The sequence below is a fragment of the Ursus americanus genome, chromosome 17 (genome assembly GCF_024610735.1).
Source record: "Ursus americanus isolate L20-20 chromosome 17, mUrsAme1.1.p, whole genome shotgun sequence".
Taxonomy (NCBI): Eukaryota; Metazoa; Chordata; class Mammalia; order Carnivora; family Ursidae; genus Ursus; species Ursus americanus.
Window position 1 is genome coordinate 3,096,036 of NC_142143.1, and position 17,125 is coordinate 3,113,160.

Consider the following 17,125-nt stretch of genomic DNA (forward strand, 5'->3'; position numbering starts at 1 on the left):
CAACAGCTACCTACCCCCCGCCATCTTGCTGAGAAAAATAAACCCCTACTTGTTTAAAAGTCCCCGAGTCTGATTTTCTGTTACCTGCAGCCAACACAAACGCTCGCCGATACCCTTCAACACGAGGCAACCCATGTCAGCGGTTAACCAAAGATGCGGATCACTACCACGGGGACGCCCTCCAGCACTGTTTCCCGAGACCTCACCTGGACCAGTCGCTGGTCCCTGGAAAACGAGGGCAGGTGACTCACTGTCTGGCGGGAAGACAGACGTAACTCACCCTCGATGAGAGGCAGAAAGCACCAGGAGCAACGTCACAAGCCCGGAGCGCTGCAGAGAGCACGGAGCAGTTCACCCCTTGCACGGTCCCCCCTTCCCTTCTCTCCCCCTTGCACACAACACAGGCTCCCTGGTCTCCCCACTGCCCAAGAACTCACCCAGCATCCTAATCTACAAAAGAAAGTATCAGAGAGAAAAGACAAACATATCAAAGATTGATTTTTAAGACTGCTACTTTAAAACCGTAAAGGAGACTCACAAACATTTTTTTTAACATTTGCTTTTAAGATTACGCACAGAAACCCATCATTCAATAGAGTTCCCTGAACAAGCCCTGAAAGGTCTCCTATCAAACTGAGCGTTTACTCTGCCCAGATACTGAAGCAAATACTTCCTTTCACCGAATCACACTCAGTCTGGTGTGTCTCAGGCTGACTGCCACTGCAGGTCACTCTAACCCCACAGCCAGTGGCGAACCCGTGGTGCCCTGGGGCTGGGGGCAGCGAGTCCTCGGGGCCCTCCCACTCCCGTCCCAGGCCCAGGAGGCCACCATGGGTGCAGGGGACACGACACGGAGAGCACCGCGGCAGACCGACCGCAGCATGTCAGCACGTGCACACAGTGGCCATCCCAAGCCCAGGAGGCCGCCGCGGGTGCAGGGGACACGACACGGAGAGCACCGCGGCAGACCGACCGCAGCACGTCAGCACGTGCACACAGTGGCCATCCCAAGCCCAGGAGGCCGCCGCGGGTGCAGGGGACACGACACGGAGAGCACCGCGGCAGACCGACCGTGGCACGTCAGCACGTGCACACAGTGGCCATTTTGGTTTGTTGGTTTTATTTCTCTAAGTCCCAACAACATCCAACAGCATCTCTAAGTTCCAGTGCTCACAGAGGTGCTGGGGGGGAAATGAAGTGGAGGCAGGAGTGTACACGGCCCCTGGCCGGGTGGGGAGGAGGGGCGAGAGGGGGCCCACACCCGGCAAAGGCTCCGGAGGCAGCAGGCGGTGGGTCGGGAGGCGGATGGGCAGAGAACGGAGAGAGCACATAGTGTGAACACTGTCCGCGGCGAAAGGAAGCAGGGTACACCGCTGAGCCGTCATTTGGACATTAGGAATTACTTGCTGCGTAATTGCTTTTAAAGAAACAAAACCAGAGACGGAGGACTGTGTGCCCCGACGAAGGGGAGAAGCATCTAACAGTTGCTGAGCAACGCCAAGGACGAGTGTCCACTACGGGACACTCCTGGGCCGGGCACCGAGGACACGGCAGTGCCCGGCCCTCCTGGAGGGATGAGGCCGCAAAAACAAGCAAACGGACAAGTGGGCAGAGGGTGAAGGGGGCTCTGCAGGAAAACAAAGCCGGCTGAGGAGGGAACGAAGAGGGTCAGGCGTTCTGGGGCGGGCAGGACACGCTGCGGCCGCCCGTGGCTCGGTCAGGAGAGCCACGTGACGTGGTGACGTGTGAACAGCGACCTGGAGGAAGTGAGTCATGCAGAAATCCAGGGCAGAGGGACGGCAGCGCAGAGGCCCTGGGCATGGACGTGCTGGTATGTTCCGGAAATGGCAGAACTCAGCGAGGGGGGGGAAGGGAGGAGATGAGGCACAGAGGGATGGGGCAGGTCCTGCCGGGCCTTCAAGGCTGCCATCAGGCCTATGGCTGGCCCTCTGAGTGAAACGGGAGCCCTGGATGGCTTTGCAAAGTAGCTGATCTCGTTCTCATTTCCAGAGGATCACAGACGCTGCGTGCAGCACGGCCTTCGGCACAGGGGTTTGCCGGAGGCCTGGTGAGGAGGCCACTGTCACCAGGCGAGAGGTGGTGGCCTGAGGCAGGGCGTGGGGCAGAGGTGCTGGCCATACGAAGCCAAAGAGATGCGGTGACTGATGGGCAGCGGGGGCTGGGCGAAGACAGCGGAGAGTGACGGGCAGGGGGAGCCACATGTGCAGAGATGAGGGACAGCACAGCAGGGCACTGGGTCAGGGGGAGAAACTGGGGTCTTGTGAATTCAACTCAGCTGACACCTTTAACCCAAAAACCACCTTTAAAAATAGATGACCTGCTTAAAAACAAGCTCCGCTCGGGTATGTTCCCTAAGAAAGGTGCCCTGCCCGCGTCCCTGTGGACTTGAGAGAAAGGCTACAGAGAGAACCGAACATGGGGGCACTGCAGGAGGGCCAGGTGAAAGGTGCAGACGCGGATGGGACTGGACAAGGCCAAGGAACCCAGGCCCACGGGCTCTGGCCAACCGGCCACGCCCCGTGTCACAGAGAGGGATGGGGACCCCAGGGCAGCCCACGGCCTTCACCTGTCCACACGGTCAGAAGGTGCAGCCCAGCACACGGACATCTGGGACCCCGAGAGCCGGGGGCTGTGAGAACAGCACCGGCAAAGCCCTGCGCCTTCACTCCCACCCCAGCGCGGGCTGCACTCCCGAGCCGCAGGCAGGCTTCACAGACGCAGCGGTCTCAGACATGCAGCAGCCCTCTTCTCCAAGCTTCTCTGTTTCGCTAAAAGTACCTTTTCCTCAAACCATAGAAATGAGATAAAACTGGGCCTTCCAAAGGCACCGCCCACGCCTCCTGACAGCCTGAGTGGGCAATCACGACTCTTCCCCTCGTGACACTCCCAGTTACTTCCCGAAAGCCCCACTGGCACCACGGGGTCAAGAACCACACTGTCCACACCGCAGATAAAAAGGGCATGCGACAGGCCAGCTGAATCAGTAGGTCAAAATGCATTCAGCCAACGAGAGGGGGTGGGATGGAGAGAATACTGAGCAGGGTGGGAGAAGGGGAGGGAGGCAAAGGCACAGGAGTAGGAGGGAGGGGGAGAGAGGAGCAGGAGTGAGGGGAGGAGGGGAGAGGAGCAGAGGCCAATGTGGGAGCAGGGCAGCAGTGGGGAAAGGAGGAGGAGGGGTGAAGTGGGGGGAGGAAAAGAGCGGAGGGAGGAAGTGGAGGGTAGGAGAGGAGCGGGGGAGGAGGGAACAGGAGGAGGGGAGGGGTGGGGCAGGGCAGGGGAGAGGAGAGGAGCATCACTTCTCGGAGACCAGCAGGTGGCCAGCCAGGCCTGAACACTGAGCACACAGAGGGCACTGCTGCTCCGGGGGCTGCATGAAGCACAAAGACCACGTGATCCTTAGCTTCCTCTCCCTGGGGTCTTTGCTCTCTGGTAGCTCCAGGTGACGCCCGGGATTACAGTCCAAGTACCAGTCCTCCCCAAGAAGATTCCAGGGAAAGACAGAGTTAGCTGGAGCTCTCACATTCTAGCTTCCTCAGAGCCCACCACCTCAGGTCCTGGGTGCAGGTGCACACACAGCCAACAGGGCCTCGCAGTCACAATGCAGCAGGGGCGGCAGGGCTGGCGCCTGGCCACCAGAGGGCAACACTGGGCGCAGCCAGTCCACCGCCAGTACCCGAGGGAGCAGGAGTGCCCTCCTGGCCACAGCGCCTTCAGAGGCGTCCAGCGATGTCCAAGACAAGCCCTCTGCTTCAGGCTCTCTGACGAGGCCCTCAGAAATGAAAAGGGCCCCTCCCTCCTCAGGCCCCGAAGACCATGGCAAAGGCTGGAGCCTGTGTCCCGAACCAGCTCCCATCTCGCGTGGCCCTCCCTGTGGGGCCGCAGGGCCCGCCCGCTGCACCTGACTTAACCTCCTCGGCCGCAGACCAGGCTGAGACTCCCGCCTGGAGCAGACTCCTGCTTGTCCGGACCCGGGGACAGTGTGCGCACAATCGGACCTGCCTGATCGTTCAATGCTCTTACCTACTGAGCATCCCCTGCGTAGCCCCGCCGGCCTTAAACGTGTTCACACGCTCCTGTTAGCCCACGGTGGGGCCAAATCCGCTGACACAAAGCCCAGCCCACAGTGAAGGGTTGAACAGCTCATGTCACCTACTGAACACTGTACAGCATGGGTGCCGGCGAATCGCTGCTGACCCTCGTGATGGCGAGGCCGACCGGGAGCTGCAGCCGCTGTCCCGCATCACAGGAGAGGAGCACACCGTGATCACTGGCCTGGGGAAACCCAAACTCAAATGCCAAGCACAATGTCTACTGGATGCGTATCGCTTTCACACCGTCGTAAAGTCGAGCCATCGCAAATCGGGGACCGTCTGTGTCTATAAATATGCACATAACGCATCGTAGCCAGCAAGCAGTGAGGACCCAAAACGGCAGCAACCATGGAATTACTTAGCCATGCTGCCCTCCCCGGCTCTGTGCCACAAGTCCCTGATTTTGTGTCCCCAGTGAAATGACACTCCTCTGTGTGCACCAGAGGCCCCCTCCTTACAGCCTCCCACTGGGCCATCGTGGCCTCCCTTGCTCCTCAGTCTACCCAGTTTTGTGTCCAACCTGCTGCCAGGCCCCCCGGCCTGCCTGCAGCCCCCAGGAAAGCAACCGCCGCACCCACCCACCCCCAGCCCACACCCTCGGCCTCTTCCCCAGTCTACTACCCTACTTTCTTCTGGGCCCTTCCATCCCTCCCCCTCCACACTCCCAAGTGGCTGCCCATGGACCCAGCCCCAGCCTGAGGCTGCTGGAGACACCCTGGCCTGAAGTCTTCCACGGCTCTTCAAGCTTCCACAGAGAAACAACCACTTTCAGATGCCCTGTGCCAAGCTTTGCTTCCCTGGTTCCAAACCTCCCAGAGGCTTCATGCTGAGCTCCTTCTTATGGCCTTCAGAGCCCTCAGGACCTGTCCCTTCCTGCTTGCTGGCCTCTGCCCCCTCCCGTCCCCTCCCCCAGCAGGCCTGGGCCTCAGCAGCTGCTTCCGGTCCTCAAGCATGGGAGCCCTGTCGCAGCACTGGCCGCCCCCTGGAAGGCTCCTCCCCACCTTCCACTCCATCTTGAACTAAGATACCTACTCCAAGGGTCTTGGCTGGCTGCTCACCTACAGCAGCACCCACCTGGTTTTGTTCTCTGCGTGTGCCCTAGCACCTCTGGGAGTTTCTGGAGTACTGAGTGTGCGCGTGTGTATGCCCGCCTGTCTCCTCACACCAGAACGTCAGCTCCTGGAGAGCAGGGCCTGGGGGTCTGGTTCCCTGTTTCTCTCCAGTGCCTATACCAACAGCAAGCGCCCAACGAATCCCGGTTGAAGGAGTAAGCCCTGTGGGCACTTTCCATAAATGACCTCCCGGCCACAGGACCCTGCAGGGTGGGCCTCATTTCCCCAGTCACCTGCCTAGAGTGGCTCTCACAGAGCCAGGGCCTGGCACCAAGGCTGGACTGCCTCCCCTGCCACCACGGCCCCCCAGGGCTGTCCTCCAGCTGCAGGCCCTGAGGGGGCAGCTAACTCAACCTCACTTTCTAGAGTGATCAGCTCCACAGACCCCCTCCCCCCAGAAAACCCCTCTCGTCCCCATCTCCCACCTAGGGCCAGACTGGTACTCAGGCAGGGGAGCTGGAACGAGACCGCGCACCCGGCCTCGCTGCCCCAGTAGTCACGGCTGAAGGCCCGGAGCCCCCGTGCCCTTGAGGCCGCACCACGCAGACGGGGCGGCTCCGCGGGCCTCCAGACGCGTGTTCTGCCCTCGGCCCAATCCCACTCCCACACACAGACGCACGCGATAAAAATGAACGCCTCCAAGTGTCATTTTCCTGGGCTTCAAAGCAGCAGCCTTTTGCACGAGTAAATATTGAGTCAATGCTAAGAGCAGAATGAGCTGTTAAGTTCTATTTGCTACTTTCATCCCCAGGCTCATAACAGAGCACAAGCTAAACAAAGAAAAACAGCTCTCCGCCGACGAGATGACATTCAGCAGGTAGAATCATTTCTGTGGGCACTTCTCACATCAGTGATTTGCTTCTCCAACATTGGCAAATATTTGCCACTTATGTCTTTTATGTAATGTGGAGATAATATATTCCACTGTCTTCCAAGGCTATCTTAAATGTCTTATAAAAACAGGCAATTTACTGGCTGTGTTCTCTCCTGCCACTAAATACAAATCCAGTAATTGTTTAACTTTGAAAGCTTTTTGGTGTGAGATTTGATACTTAAACAGAATGCTGAAGACAGAAAACACTCGTAATGCCACCAGCCCAACAAAAGAATCTTATTTTTACATGTTAACCTTTCCTCCTACCCATGCGAAGTAGCTTTCCCCGCAAGTCCTGAAAGCTTTGTTCTTAAGTAGGACTTTAATGTCCACAAGTTAGTCCACTGACAAAGTCCACGAGAAGACTACTGGGGGCTCAGCTCCTGACCCGAAACTGCAATACCCATCAGCATAACCCATCTTCACCAACTACCTCCGTGCCCCCTACTGTCAGAAACAGCTTAACTCAACCAAGAGGACATGCGCAAACCACCTTGACCACACAGTGGCCACACAGTGACCACACAGTGACCACGTGCGACAGTGCTCTGAAAATCAAGGTAAAGGGTACACAGGCCAACACAAATGAGTACGGCAGATGACTAGCGCTGTTCAGCGTTTACTGTGTGCGGGGCCCGCTCCTAAACATTCTATATGCATCCCCTCCCTGGGTGTGCACACGCAGCACAGCTAGTGCCACTGGGCAGGCGAACGAGGACCCCAGGAGCACTCCCAGGCTTGCTCCAGTCACGGGGATACAGAGCACTGCAGCCGCGCTCCCCGCCAGCAGTCGTCCTCAGAGCCTCCACCCTCCCCGCACTCTGGGACCTGGCCTCCCCGCACTGCCTCCAGGGCACAGGTGTGTTGGCGGGCTGGAAAAGCAAGTGGCCAAGGGCCGTGCTCAAACCCCATGACTAGACTCCCTGACGCCCAATCCACCTGACTTTTCAGCGTCACGGTGAGACTTCCACCCCAGCCCCTCTCCCCGACCCCCATTTCAGGATGCTCGATGACCATCACTCGTCACCAGCGCGGGGTGAGGATCACAGGTCCAAGCCCGCTGCAAGGACACAAAGTTGGGAAGAAGCTAAATGCCGGTGAGGAGGGGCGGTAAAGGAGACCTGGGCGGCACAGCCCCATACAGGCCGGACGGGTCTCTAGCACCAGCACGGGAAAGACCTGTGAGGTTTAACACGGGGGGCAGAGCAGCACTGCCACGCATGTAGAGAAAGCAAGCAGACCATAAACATGAGCAGACCCCAAAGCGTCTCTCCACACACAACTTCGGAGTTACACAGGAAGACGGTCCCCACCCCGTGCAGGAAGTGACAGCCGCCATCTCCACCAGTCACCAGCGTTCACTCCTGAACGTGAGGACCCACCAGCTCCGTGGTCTCCCGCCACGATGACGGACAACACAAACCTCGTGGGTCACATCCCTGCCCAAAACGACCGGCCCGAATCTCGTCAGGAGAGCACAAGACAGCCCCCGCTGAGGGGCGCGGCCCAACAGCTGGCCTGCACCCCTCAAACGCCCCAACGCCCGATAACACAGTGCACGGCTGCCGGGGAAGGCGGACCAGGAGAAAGACACAGGGACGTCACTGGACGACTGGCACGAAGTGAATGTGGACTGCGGATGAGCTAAGCGCACCATCTCGCCGTGAAATGTCCTGACTCTGATGACGGCCCTGTGATTGTGCGGACAGAGTGTCTCTGTGCTTAGAAAACACAGTGACGCTCTCAGGGGTCCAGGGATACGGTATCTCCAACGGACTCAAAGGGTCCGGGGAAAACATGCAGCACACGAACGCACACACACACACACACACACACACACAGAATGAAAATGGGCAAAGTGCAGACAACTGGTGAATTAATATATGACCTGCTTGTACGATTCTTGCAACTTTTGTGTAAATTTGCAATTACATCAAAACAAAAAGTTTAAAACGTCATGTGCGTCAACGGTCTCTGGAAGAAGACGCCAGAATCGCGTGAAGGAGGGAACGCAGGGCTGGGGGAGGAGAGCGACACATTTACCAAACATGCTCTCATGCTGCGTGATCGTGTTACACGTGCAGGAGCAAAACCATCAGGGAAATGAAAACCAAGAAACCCGCGGGAAAGAACCCCTTCTGCACCCTTAGGGGGAGCTGCACCCTCCCAGGGCCTGTCCTTCAGCTTCGGCCAGGCTCCGCCTCCGCTGGCCTCCCTGCCCCGCGGCCCATCCGCGTGCCTCATGCGCCACCTGCTGGCCGAGCGGGGCACTGCCGCTGAGGCACGCCAGCCCTCCGTGCCCCTCTGGCTCCTGCCCCTGCACCATGCGTGATCTCAAGAGCACGGCCACAGCCCCCCTTCCGGAGAGCTCCCGCATCCAGCAAGATGCCCGATGCTGCATGGCGCTCCACAAAGATGAGACGTACAGAGGAAAGAACGTAGCTTCGAGGGGAACTCCAGCAGATGGACTTGGAGGTGAGCACACGCCTCAGAGCCTAGCGGCAGAGCGGCCCCGCAGCTATCGTGACCCACGAGAACCACACTAGTGACTGTACTGTCCCCTGCGGGCCTGCCCACCCAAGCCCCGCCTTGGCTCCCCGCGGTGCTCAGGACCTGTCACACACTTTACACACACCGAGGAAGGTGTAAAAGTCAGCAGCAGTCAGGACGCCGGTCACCAGCTCCGTGCCCCCACGGACACTCTGAAGAGCAGGGACGCCAATCTGGCTGGCCCTGAGGAGCAAACCCAGGGCAGCTCCAAGAAGCCAAAGGAGCTCAACTGGGGCATTAAGAAAAACAGAACAGAAAATACCAGAGCGATGGCCCTGGAAGCCCATACCCAACACACAGCTAAAGTAAACCAAAGGACAAACAACTCATCTTTGTGACTCGCTGGCAGGGCAGCACAAACAGATCACCCTCTGACAAAGTAAACCACACGAGGAAGCGTGGGCACACATGCCCTCCGCCAGCAGGGACTCACCGAGGTCTGTGTTGGGACCAGCAAGAAGCTGCTTGAACTTGTCGAGCCGGGAGGCCTCTCGTTCACTTAACGCTGAGCTGCTGAGGGCGCTGGGGTCAGACGTCCCACCCATGGTGACCGTCACCGAGTATGGGAGAGACTGGGAGCGCTGCAGAGGGACAGTGTCGCTGGCACCTTCTGTGGAGAGAGAGAGCAGGGGGTGAGGACGGCCTCCTGGACACCCCCAACCGCCATGTTCCCCAGGAAGAAGGCTCCCCCCTGCACCGCTTTCCCTTCGTGAATGCCACTGTGCCACAGCCGTCCCCGCCTCCCGTCACTGGGCAGGGCAGACCCGCGTTACCAGGACAATAAAGCAAAACTAGTGAACACCCAAGCAGCGCACCAGCCTGACTGATAGACTGTTATTCACTGGGAAAATAGATACGCCCCACACGAAAGCAAAATGACAACCAAAAAACGCCAGACCACCTCAGGGCGCACCAACAGTCAGGGCTCCCCCAAAGCAAGTCTGCCCAGGTGTCACCACCCAAGGATCTGCTGACGTACAGCAGGGATGACGGTGACTGTGGGGCTCACCTGGGCCTGAGCATGGAAGGAAGCCACCGAGTCACACATGGAGGGGCGTGAAGCCCACAAAGGCACTGAGGACTCTGCACCGCTTGGCTCTCCCCAGGCCCGGTGAGGGAGGTGGGCAGAGACCATCACCCAGAGAAAAAGCACAGGGAGCTAGAGCCCACTGCAAGCAGGGGAGGGGCAGCGGGCAGCAGGCCTGCCCAGCACCCCCCAGGCACCACCTACCACCATGCACAAAGGCCCTCCCGACTCTGCGACAGGGACACACAGGGCCGAGGTGAAACCGTGCATTAAATCCAGGAACCCGGGACCGGAGGAGCCACAGGGGAGGGCCCAAGGCCCAACGGTCACTCAGAAAGAGCCACCAGGGACCACCAAGGGGCCCGCAAGCAAAAGACAGGAACAGGCTGTACGCCCCCAGGTCTAAATACCCTCGAATGGTCACATCTTCCAAACCTGCAATTTAAAGTCAAGAGAAAAATCAACCCCAGGAGATGGGACGAGAAACAAACAAGGTGAAGAAATTCCGACTACCGGCCGCCGTCAGACTCCCACCGGCTCCATCCTTCCTGCAGAGCCAACTTGTTACCCTAAAAACAGGGCCCGGGAAAGGCTTCACACAGAAGCCCTCAGGCTACGAAGGAGCAAGGCGGCCCACGGCCTCTGGGCAGAGTCTGGCCCAGTTAGGCTTCCAGAAAAGCCTGGAGAAGTGGGCGTCGAGGTGAGAGCACCTCCGGGCCCCTCCTCAGGGCTGCCCCCTCACCTGCAGGAGGCCTGGGGTAGCGATGCTCGGCCCCGTCCTCCCCCCTCAGCATCTGTTAGTCCGCTGTGCAGCGTGGCTCTTCAGGAAAGACGAAGGGCAGGAGGAGCGGTCCCACGTTCTACCGCAGAACCCAGCCTGCTGGCTTTTACTTCTCTGCCGTCGTAGAGAGCGCCGGGGTGATCTGTTCCGACACATAAGGACCACTTCATCCTGAGCAGAGCACCCATCCGGCCCCTCTGTAAACTGGGACCGGGGGCGGGGGGTTTGCAAGGCACGGTCATGCCCCCCACCCCCACCCCCACCCCGAGGAAGCTGGAAGGTCAACATCCAGGTCTCCCTGCTACTGTGAATGGAAAACACATCAGCGTCCCCCTCTGGGGCAGCCAGTGTCCACCCAGGACCCACTTGCAGCTCGGTCCCAGTCAGCGACAGAGCCAGTCCTCCCCTGGCCACGCCCACTGAGCCCTCCGCAGCCAAAGGCGCAGCCTCGCCACCATGCCAGTGGCACGTAGACCAAGCAAAGTGCATCTGGCTTCAGGTACAAAGGTACAGACTTCTCAGACGCTGATAAAGAAAGGACAGTCGAAAGGTAAGCAGGAGGCACGGAGAAGGCCAGCCTGAGAGACTCCACTGCAGTGTCCCTGAACTTTCAGGCCGCCATCGACCCAGGGCTGAAGGTCAAAGGCAAGGGCAGCCAGCAGAATCTGTGGACGCTGCGTGGGGTGACGTGAGCTCCCCACAGTGGCGCACCATAAAGGGACAGGCACCCGACACAAATGCCGGCAGTGGCAAGGCAGGCAGAGCTCTAACCAGACCAGGCCCCGTGGAACACAGTGTCCAGAACTTTCCAAATGACACCACACTGCTCCTACAAGTAATCACATGAAGTGGCACTCACAGGTCCCTCACCTCAACAGAGGCCTGGCCTGGCCCTGGGCCGTGGGGCCCATGCAGGGACGAGGGTGGGAGAGGGCATGGAGGAGGAGAGAGGACAGCTCGGTTTAGCTCAGTGACATTCGTGTAATGACACAGGACACCAAAGGTAACGGGACACGGACCCGCCTTCGGGGAGCCTGCAAACCATGAGGATGAGCTGTACAGTCAGCGACCCCGCCCGCCAGCCCCTCCCCGGGATGGCCTCACCTCCTGAGCCTGGAACCTCACCCTCCTGGCGACCCTACAGACATCACCTCCACCCTGAAGCCTTCCCTGACACGCCCCTGGCCCTCCTCAACAAGACAAAACTGGGACTTCTCACTCTGGGTGCTTCTGGGTCCCGTCCACCGCTCCGAGGCTCCATCCCATTCACGGAGGTGAAAGACTCGTAACGCTCATGTCTCCTCCACTAGACTGCCAGTCAAAACACATCCACACCGGGCCCAGTCCAGCAAGAACGCCAACTGACATGGTCGTCTTAGCACCGACACCGAGTAAGCCATCCCCACAACTAACAGGCTGCCAAGGGAACTGAACACAGGCCCCCGAGTTCTGCCCACCACTGCCCATGGGGTCGGCTCCCTGAGAGGCTACCTCGGGTTCCAGAGCGGCCCTCTCCCCCTCGGCACTGTGCACGGTCAGGCCAGAGAGTTCCCTGGGCCCAGGCACCCTGGTCTCCACCCACTTCATGCCAGGAGCACACACTCTCTGCCCCAGATATAACCAAAAAGGTCCTAAAACATGAGCTTGTGTCCCTGGGGGAGGAATCACCAGGGGACAGGCCCTGCTCTCTGCGGTGAGGCCAGCGGCTGGCAGCAGGCCTGGCGTCAGACGCCCTAGACTTGAACCCCTGCCCCACCACTCAGAGTGCTGGGTGGGCCACGTGACCTCCCCATACCTCCCCCGTAAGCTTTCTCCTAGAGCAGCTGCGAAGTCGGAGGGGTTGTCTCGTGACGAGGGCCTGCGACAGTCCCTGCCCCGCAGTAGGCGATGGACAAGCGCTAGCCGCTATCACGACACGGGCTGCTCACACAGCCGCTCGGGGAGCTCACAAAGGGAAGGTGCTGAAGCGCAGGCCGGTGGAGGCAGAAGGCAAACAGGTTACCGGCCCCCTTCCCCAGCACGAGCCGCCTGAGCTCCCTTCACCTGGCTCTTACGGGAGGACGCCACCCCAAGGCTCCCCACCCTGGCTGGATGCAGCCCAAGTGCACACGTGGCCGTGGGCTGGATGCTGTGCGGCCCCTAAGTCCGTATGCTCAAGTCCCACCCCACATGGGACGGCGCTGGGACGACGGGCCTCAGGCTTACAGGAAGTCATGATGGGATCGGGGCTCTTGAAGAGTCACGAGACAGCCCGTTCCCCCTCTCTAGTCCCCCCCACGTGAGGATACTGTGAGAAGGCAGCTGTCTGCACCCCGAAAAGGGCCCTCACCAGAACGCAACCGTGTTGGCGGCCTGACCTCAGACTTCCAGCCTCCAGACCTGTGGGACGTAACCTTCTGCTGCTCACACGCCATCGGCCCGTGGTACTCTTGTCACAGCAGCCCCACGGCCTGAGAGAACGAGACCCTCCCGGCTCAGCCGAGATGGGCCCCCACCTCCAGGGGTGCCGAGGCCCCCCAGCAACTGCTCGGATGTCAGGTGCTACAGGGGCTGTACCCAGGCCCCGGAGGCGTGGGGCACCGCAGAGGGCAGAGGAAAGCGGGGCGCCTGCCAACCTGAAGAGGCACGCGGGCTGAGGGCACTGCCCGGCCAGGGCACGCGGGGGGCAGTCAGCATGCACGGAGTCGTCTCCGGGATCCCCGAACCACTCGCAGAAGCCCTAACCTGATTCTCACTTTTAAGCTCAAATACTTTGAAGTTCAGCCTATTTTAGAGAAAAATAGTTTAGATTCCAATATGAAAACTGGTCAAAGGAACTAATCCCCAGCGTTCTCACCTTCAGAGACCTGCGATGTTGCAAACGTTAGCCAGCTCCCGGGAAGGGTTTCTGACAACTAGACAGAGGGATGAACGCCAGCTCCGAGGGAGCCAGCAGGGCAAGCTGAGGCTGCATGACTCCCTCTTCTCTCTTCTGTAAACAAGGGGCAAGCCCTCTCCTCCCTCCGGAGGGAGCCCCTGGGACGGGGAGTCCGTGAGTCTGTGGCCGCACGGGCTGGTCCCTCTGCCGCCCGTGCCCCCCGCCTCACTCCCTCACCTCGCTGATGCTCACGTGTCACCTTCTCAGTAGGGCGTCTGGATGGTCCGACTGAAGATCACACCCCAGGTCCAGTCTGCTCTGTGACCACGTCCCACCTCTATTCCAACCCCCAGCACTCATCACCTCCCCACACGCTCCAGGCCTCCTTACTGATCGTGCGTCGGTCAGTGTCTGTCCCCCTCATCAGGAGGCGTGCTCCAGGCCACGGGCTTCCCTGGGGCACCCCAAGCCCTGACAGCCGTGCCTGACCCATCCCAGAGGCTCATCGAGTACATCACAGACCCCCCAAAACCAAAAGAGCAAAACTACCGAGAGCCATCTCCAGAAAGACCACTGAGCGCCAGGCACTGGGGTACAAGACATGCGCCGATCCCATCCTTGAGTCTATGATCTGAACACAGTGACTCCACCCCAGACCCTGCCGGCTACAGACTCTGAGACCATGTGCTGGTGTCCCAGTTGGGGGCGGGGGGGAGGTCACTGGAAGCTGAAGCAAGTGCAGCCTCTGAATGCGCAGTTGGCCTGGCCCCTCAGCTGGAAATGGCCCCCCCGGAACAACTGGGGCACACTGAGAAAGGAGACACAGTCGCCCGGGGCCTGGTGCTCACTGTGGGTCCTCACAGCCAGCCCACGAAAGCCGCACACCACGCCCCTCCTCCTGGAGGAGAGAAGCACTCCACTGGGGACACAAAGAAAAGTCCACGGCTTCTCCGGCCTGAGAAGGCCTGTGGGCATGAGGATCACAGCCTCAAGGTCTTCTAAGGGCATGAGCTCCTGCGGTGAACAGGACGGAACCCCTGTAACCTCCCACGCAGAAAGGACTGGAGCCCCTCTCCCTCTCAGCACTGCACGTCATCTCCTCGCGCCCCCGCCCCACCTGCAGGACAGGACGTGTGGCTCTCGCTGACGGACTTCACCAGCCGGAGGTCACCGCTCGGGACCGAAGGAGGCTCTGCCGCAGGCTCTGGCTTCTGCTTGGGGCCTGGCGCCTCCTGCAGCTTGTGGCGCTCCTGCCGCTGGCTGTGGTTGCGCAGGACGCGGTTGGCCGTCTCCATGACCACATCGGTGTTCAGGCTCTCCGCCGCCATGGCCAGGAGCCCGTCGTCGTCCTCGCCGGCATCCCAGGCGTCGCTGGTGTTGCTCTCAAACTCCTGGAAGGTGCTGATTCTCTTGGCCTTCACGGGTGTGGTGGGCACCTTGGGCGCGGCCTTGAGCAAGCTGCAAAGTCAAGGCAGACTTTACTTGTCCTCTTGGAGGCTGGAGAGGACTCACCCCAAAACCGGTCAGAGAGGAGCCCCTGGATGAAAGGTGCACATTTGAGCTTTCAGCCTCAACTGAGCTGAGGGTGAAGAGCAAACACAACCCAAAGAGGCATCCAAGAGAGGACTCCTGGGGCGCCTGGGTGGCTCAGTCGGTTAGATGTCTGCCTTCGGCTCAGGTTGTGATCCTGGGGTCCTGGGATTGAGCCCCGCATCGGGTTCCCTGCTCAGCTCTGCTTCTCCCTCTCCTTCCTCCCTCCCCCCCCCACAATGTTGCGCATGTGCACGCACTCTCCCTCTCTCTCTCAAATAAATAAATAAACTTAAAAAAAACAAAAGAGGACTCCTAGGATTCAGTGACAGGAAGGAGAGGCTCTCGAGGGGCAGCCTCGCTGAGCAGTCCCTGCTCGGTGACAGAAGCCATTTAGGAGGAAGCCCAGCACCACACAGTCACGGCCTTCAACAGAGTCCCCAAACCCCACATGGGCCGGTGCCTGCAAACCTCCTAAGGCAGCAGTGGGGGTCGGATGGGGGCAGGAGCAGCTGTTCCCACAACCCAGGCCTTCCGTGTATGGACTCGAATACAGCACACTGGACCAAGAGCCCCCCACGGTGGGTCCAGTAACACCCGCCAGCACGGGCCGCGGGGCCACACCACCCTCTTGCGGGCCTCTGGTGGAAAGGCCCAGACACAGGGGCAGAGCGAGCCCCAGGCAGCCGGGCAGGGGAAGCGAGCTGACCACCGTGAACGGGCCCGGGGCCAGGCCCTCCCCCGCCAGCTAAGGGGATGCCAGCTATGTGCTCCCCTGCACAGGCCCCTCCACTTCGGGCTGGGCTTCCTCGTCTGCCTTTCTCCAGAGGACGAGCCGTGTGAGGCCCTGACACGTGTCTGCTCAAGGGAAGACCACTCTCCTCCCCTCAGGACTCCAGGTAGCGGGCGGGTCACCACGGCCCCCAGGAGTGTGCGACACGCAGCCTGAGCACAGGCCTCACTTACGTGCCGTGTAACAGCGGGTCGAAGGGGGGGTGCTGGGCGCCATACACATGCTGGATGCTGTTTAAAAAGAAAGGAAAACCGATTAGCTTCTCTTCGGCTTCCCCAAGAGCCGCCCACTAACTCGGGAAAAGGACCAGTTCCCAGTAACCCCGCGCCTGAGGGAAGCAATCCTCCATCGGCTGCCACAGGTCCCGAGGGCCGGTCTGGAAGGGATGAATGGCGCCATACAAGCCCACACCGCACAAACAATGGGGCATTCACCGGCCCTGCAAAAGGGCCTCAGCCCCGGGAGCCGCAGCCCTGACCGCATCAGCAGGGCCTCAGGCGCCGCTGGCAACCAGGCTGCTGGGAGCTACGGGCATCGCCAAGTTCAGGCGGCCTGTGCTCTCGGACCGTGTGCCGCCGGCAGCGCTACAAACTAATGCTGAGATGCCCACCTCGAAAGGCCCATCTGGAACCATTCTGTCTAAAGACAAAACGCAGAATCACAAAAGGGAGATAAATGTATTTTTTAAAGACAATGGTTTTATTATAAAAGTCTTCTGGGGGCGCCAGGGTGGCTCAGTCAGTGAAGCGTCTGCCTTTAGCTCAGGTCATGATCCCGGGGTCCTGGGATCGAGCCCCTTGTGGGGCTCCCTGCTCAGCGGGGAGCCTGCTTCTCCCTCTCCCTCTGCCCCTGCCCCCACTCATGCACGCTCTCTCTCAAATAAATTCTTTTTAAAAAAAAATAAAAAATAAATTTAAAAATAGTCTTCTGCTCATCAGAGTAAACTTGGAAAACAGATGGAACAAAATAACCCCCGTGGCAGACAACCAGGGTGGTCAGCTGAGTGACCACACCCACAGCCCTTCCTCCGAGGGGGACATCCAGCCAGGGGAGGCCCTGTGACCCAGCGCAGGACAGTCACCAGCAGTGCAGACTTCCCCGTCTGCCTGGAGGAGCCACGCTGAGCGGGCACGCCCTCGGCCCTTGGCTCTCCCTGTCTTCCTGCCTGGAACATGGGTGTGAGGCCTAGAGGCTCCCCAGCCTTCATGCCAGCACGTGTGAGAAACGAACAGGAGACATAAAACCACCTGAGAACGCGGCTCGGCAGGAAGATGAGAAAGAGCACGGGTGTGGGGAGCCGGTGCGGCCCTGCGGGTCCAGCCGCCCACCTCCCTCGGCCAGAATAAGCAAACCCTGGTTCAGTTCAGCCACAATCAGTGAGACCGCCTGGTACAGTCCCCGTGTTAAGAGACTCCGGCTGGAACCCTGACCCGGGACCTCGTCGGGCGTGTCCGCTCGTTAAAGGGAATGCAGACACAGAGGCGTTTCG

The 17,125-nt window shown here is 59.9% G+C and overlaps 1 protein-coding gene across 2 annotated transcripts in view; it reads right to left on the bottom strand.

The window, feature by feature from the left end:
* The window catches only part of TBC1D22A (TBC1 domain family member 22A), a 316,479-nt gene that overhangs the window by 280,309 nt on the left and 19,045 nt on the right, over positions 1–17,125 (bottom strand). For both annotated transcript variants that reach the window (XM_045779679.2, XM_045779681.2), the window contains exons 2-4: positions 15,810–15,866; positions 14,431–14,771; positions 9,082–9,258 (exon numbers count right to left, since the gene is read on the bottom strand). In XM_045779679.2, coding sequence (XP_045635635.1) covers positions 9,082–9,258; positions 14,431–14,771; positions 15,810–15,866 — 575 coding nt within the window. The remainder of the gene's footprint in view (positions 1–9,081; positions 9,259–14,430; positions 14,772–15,809; positions 15,867–17,125) is intronic.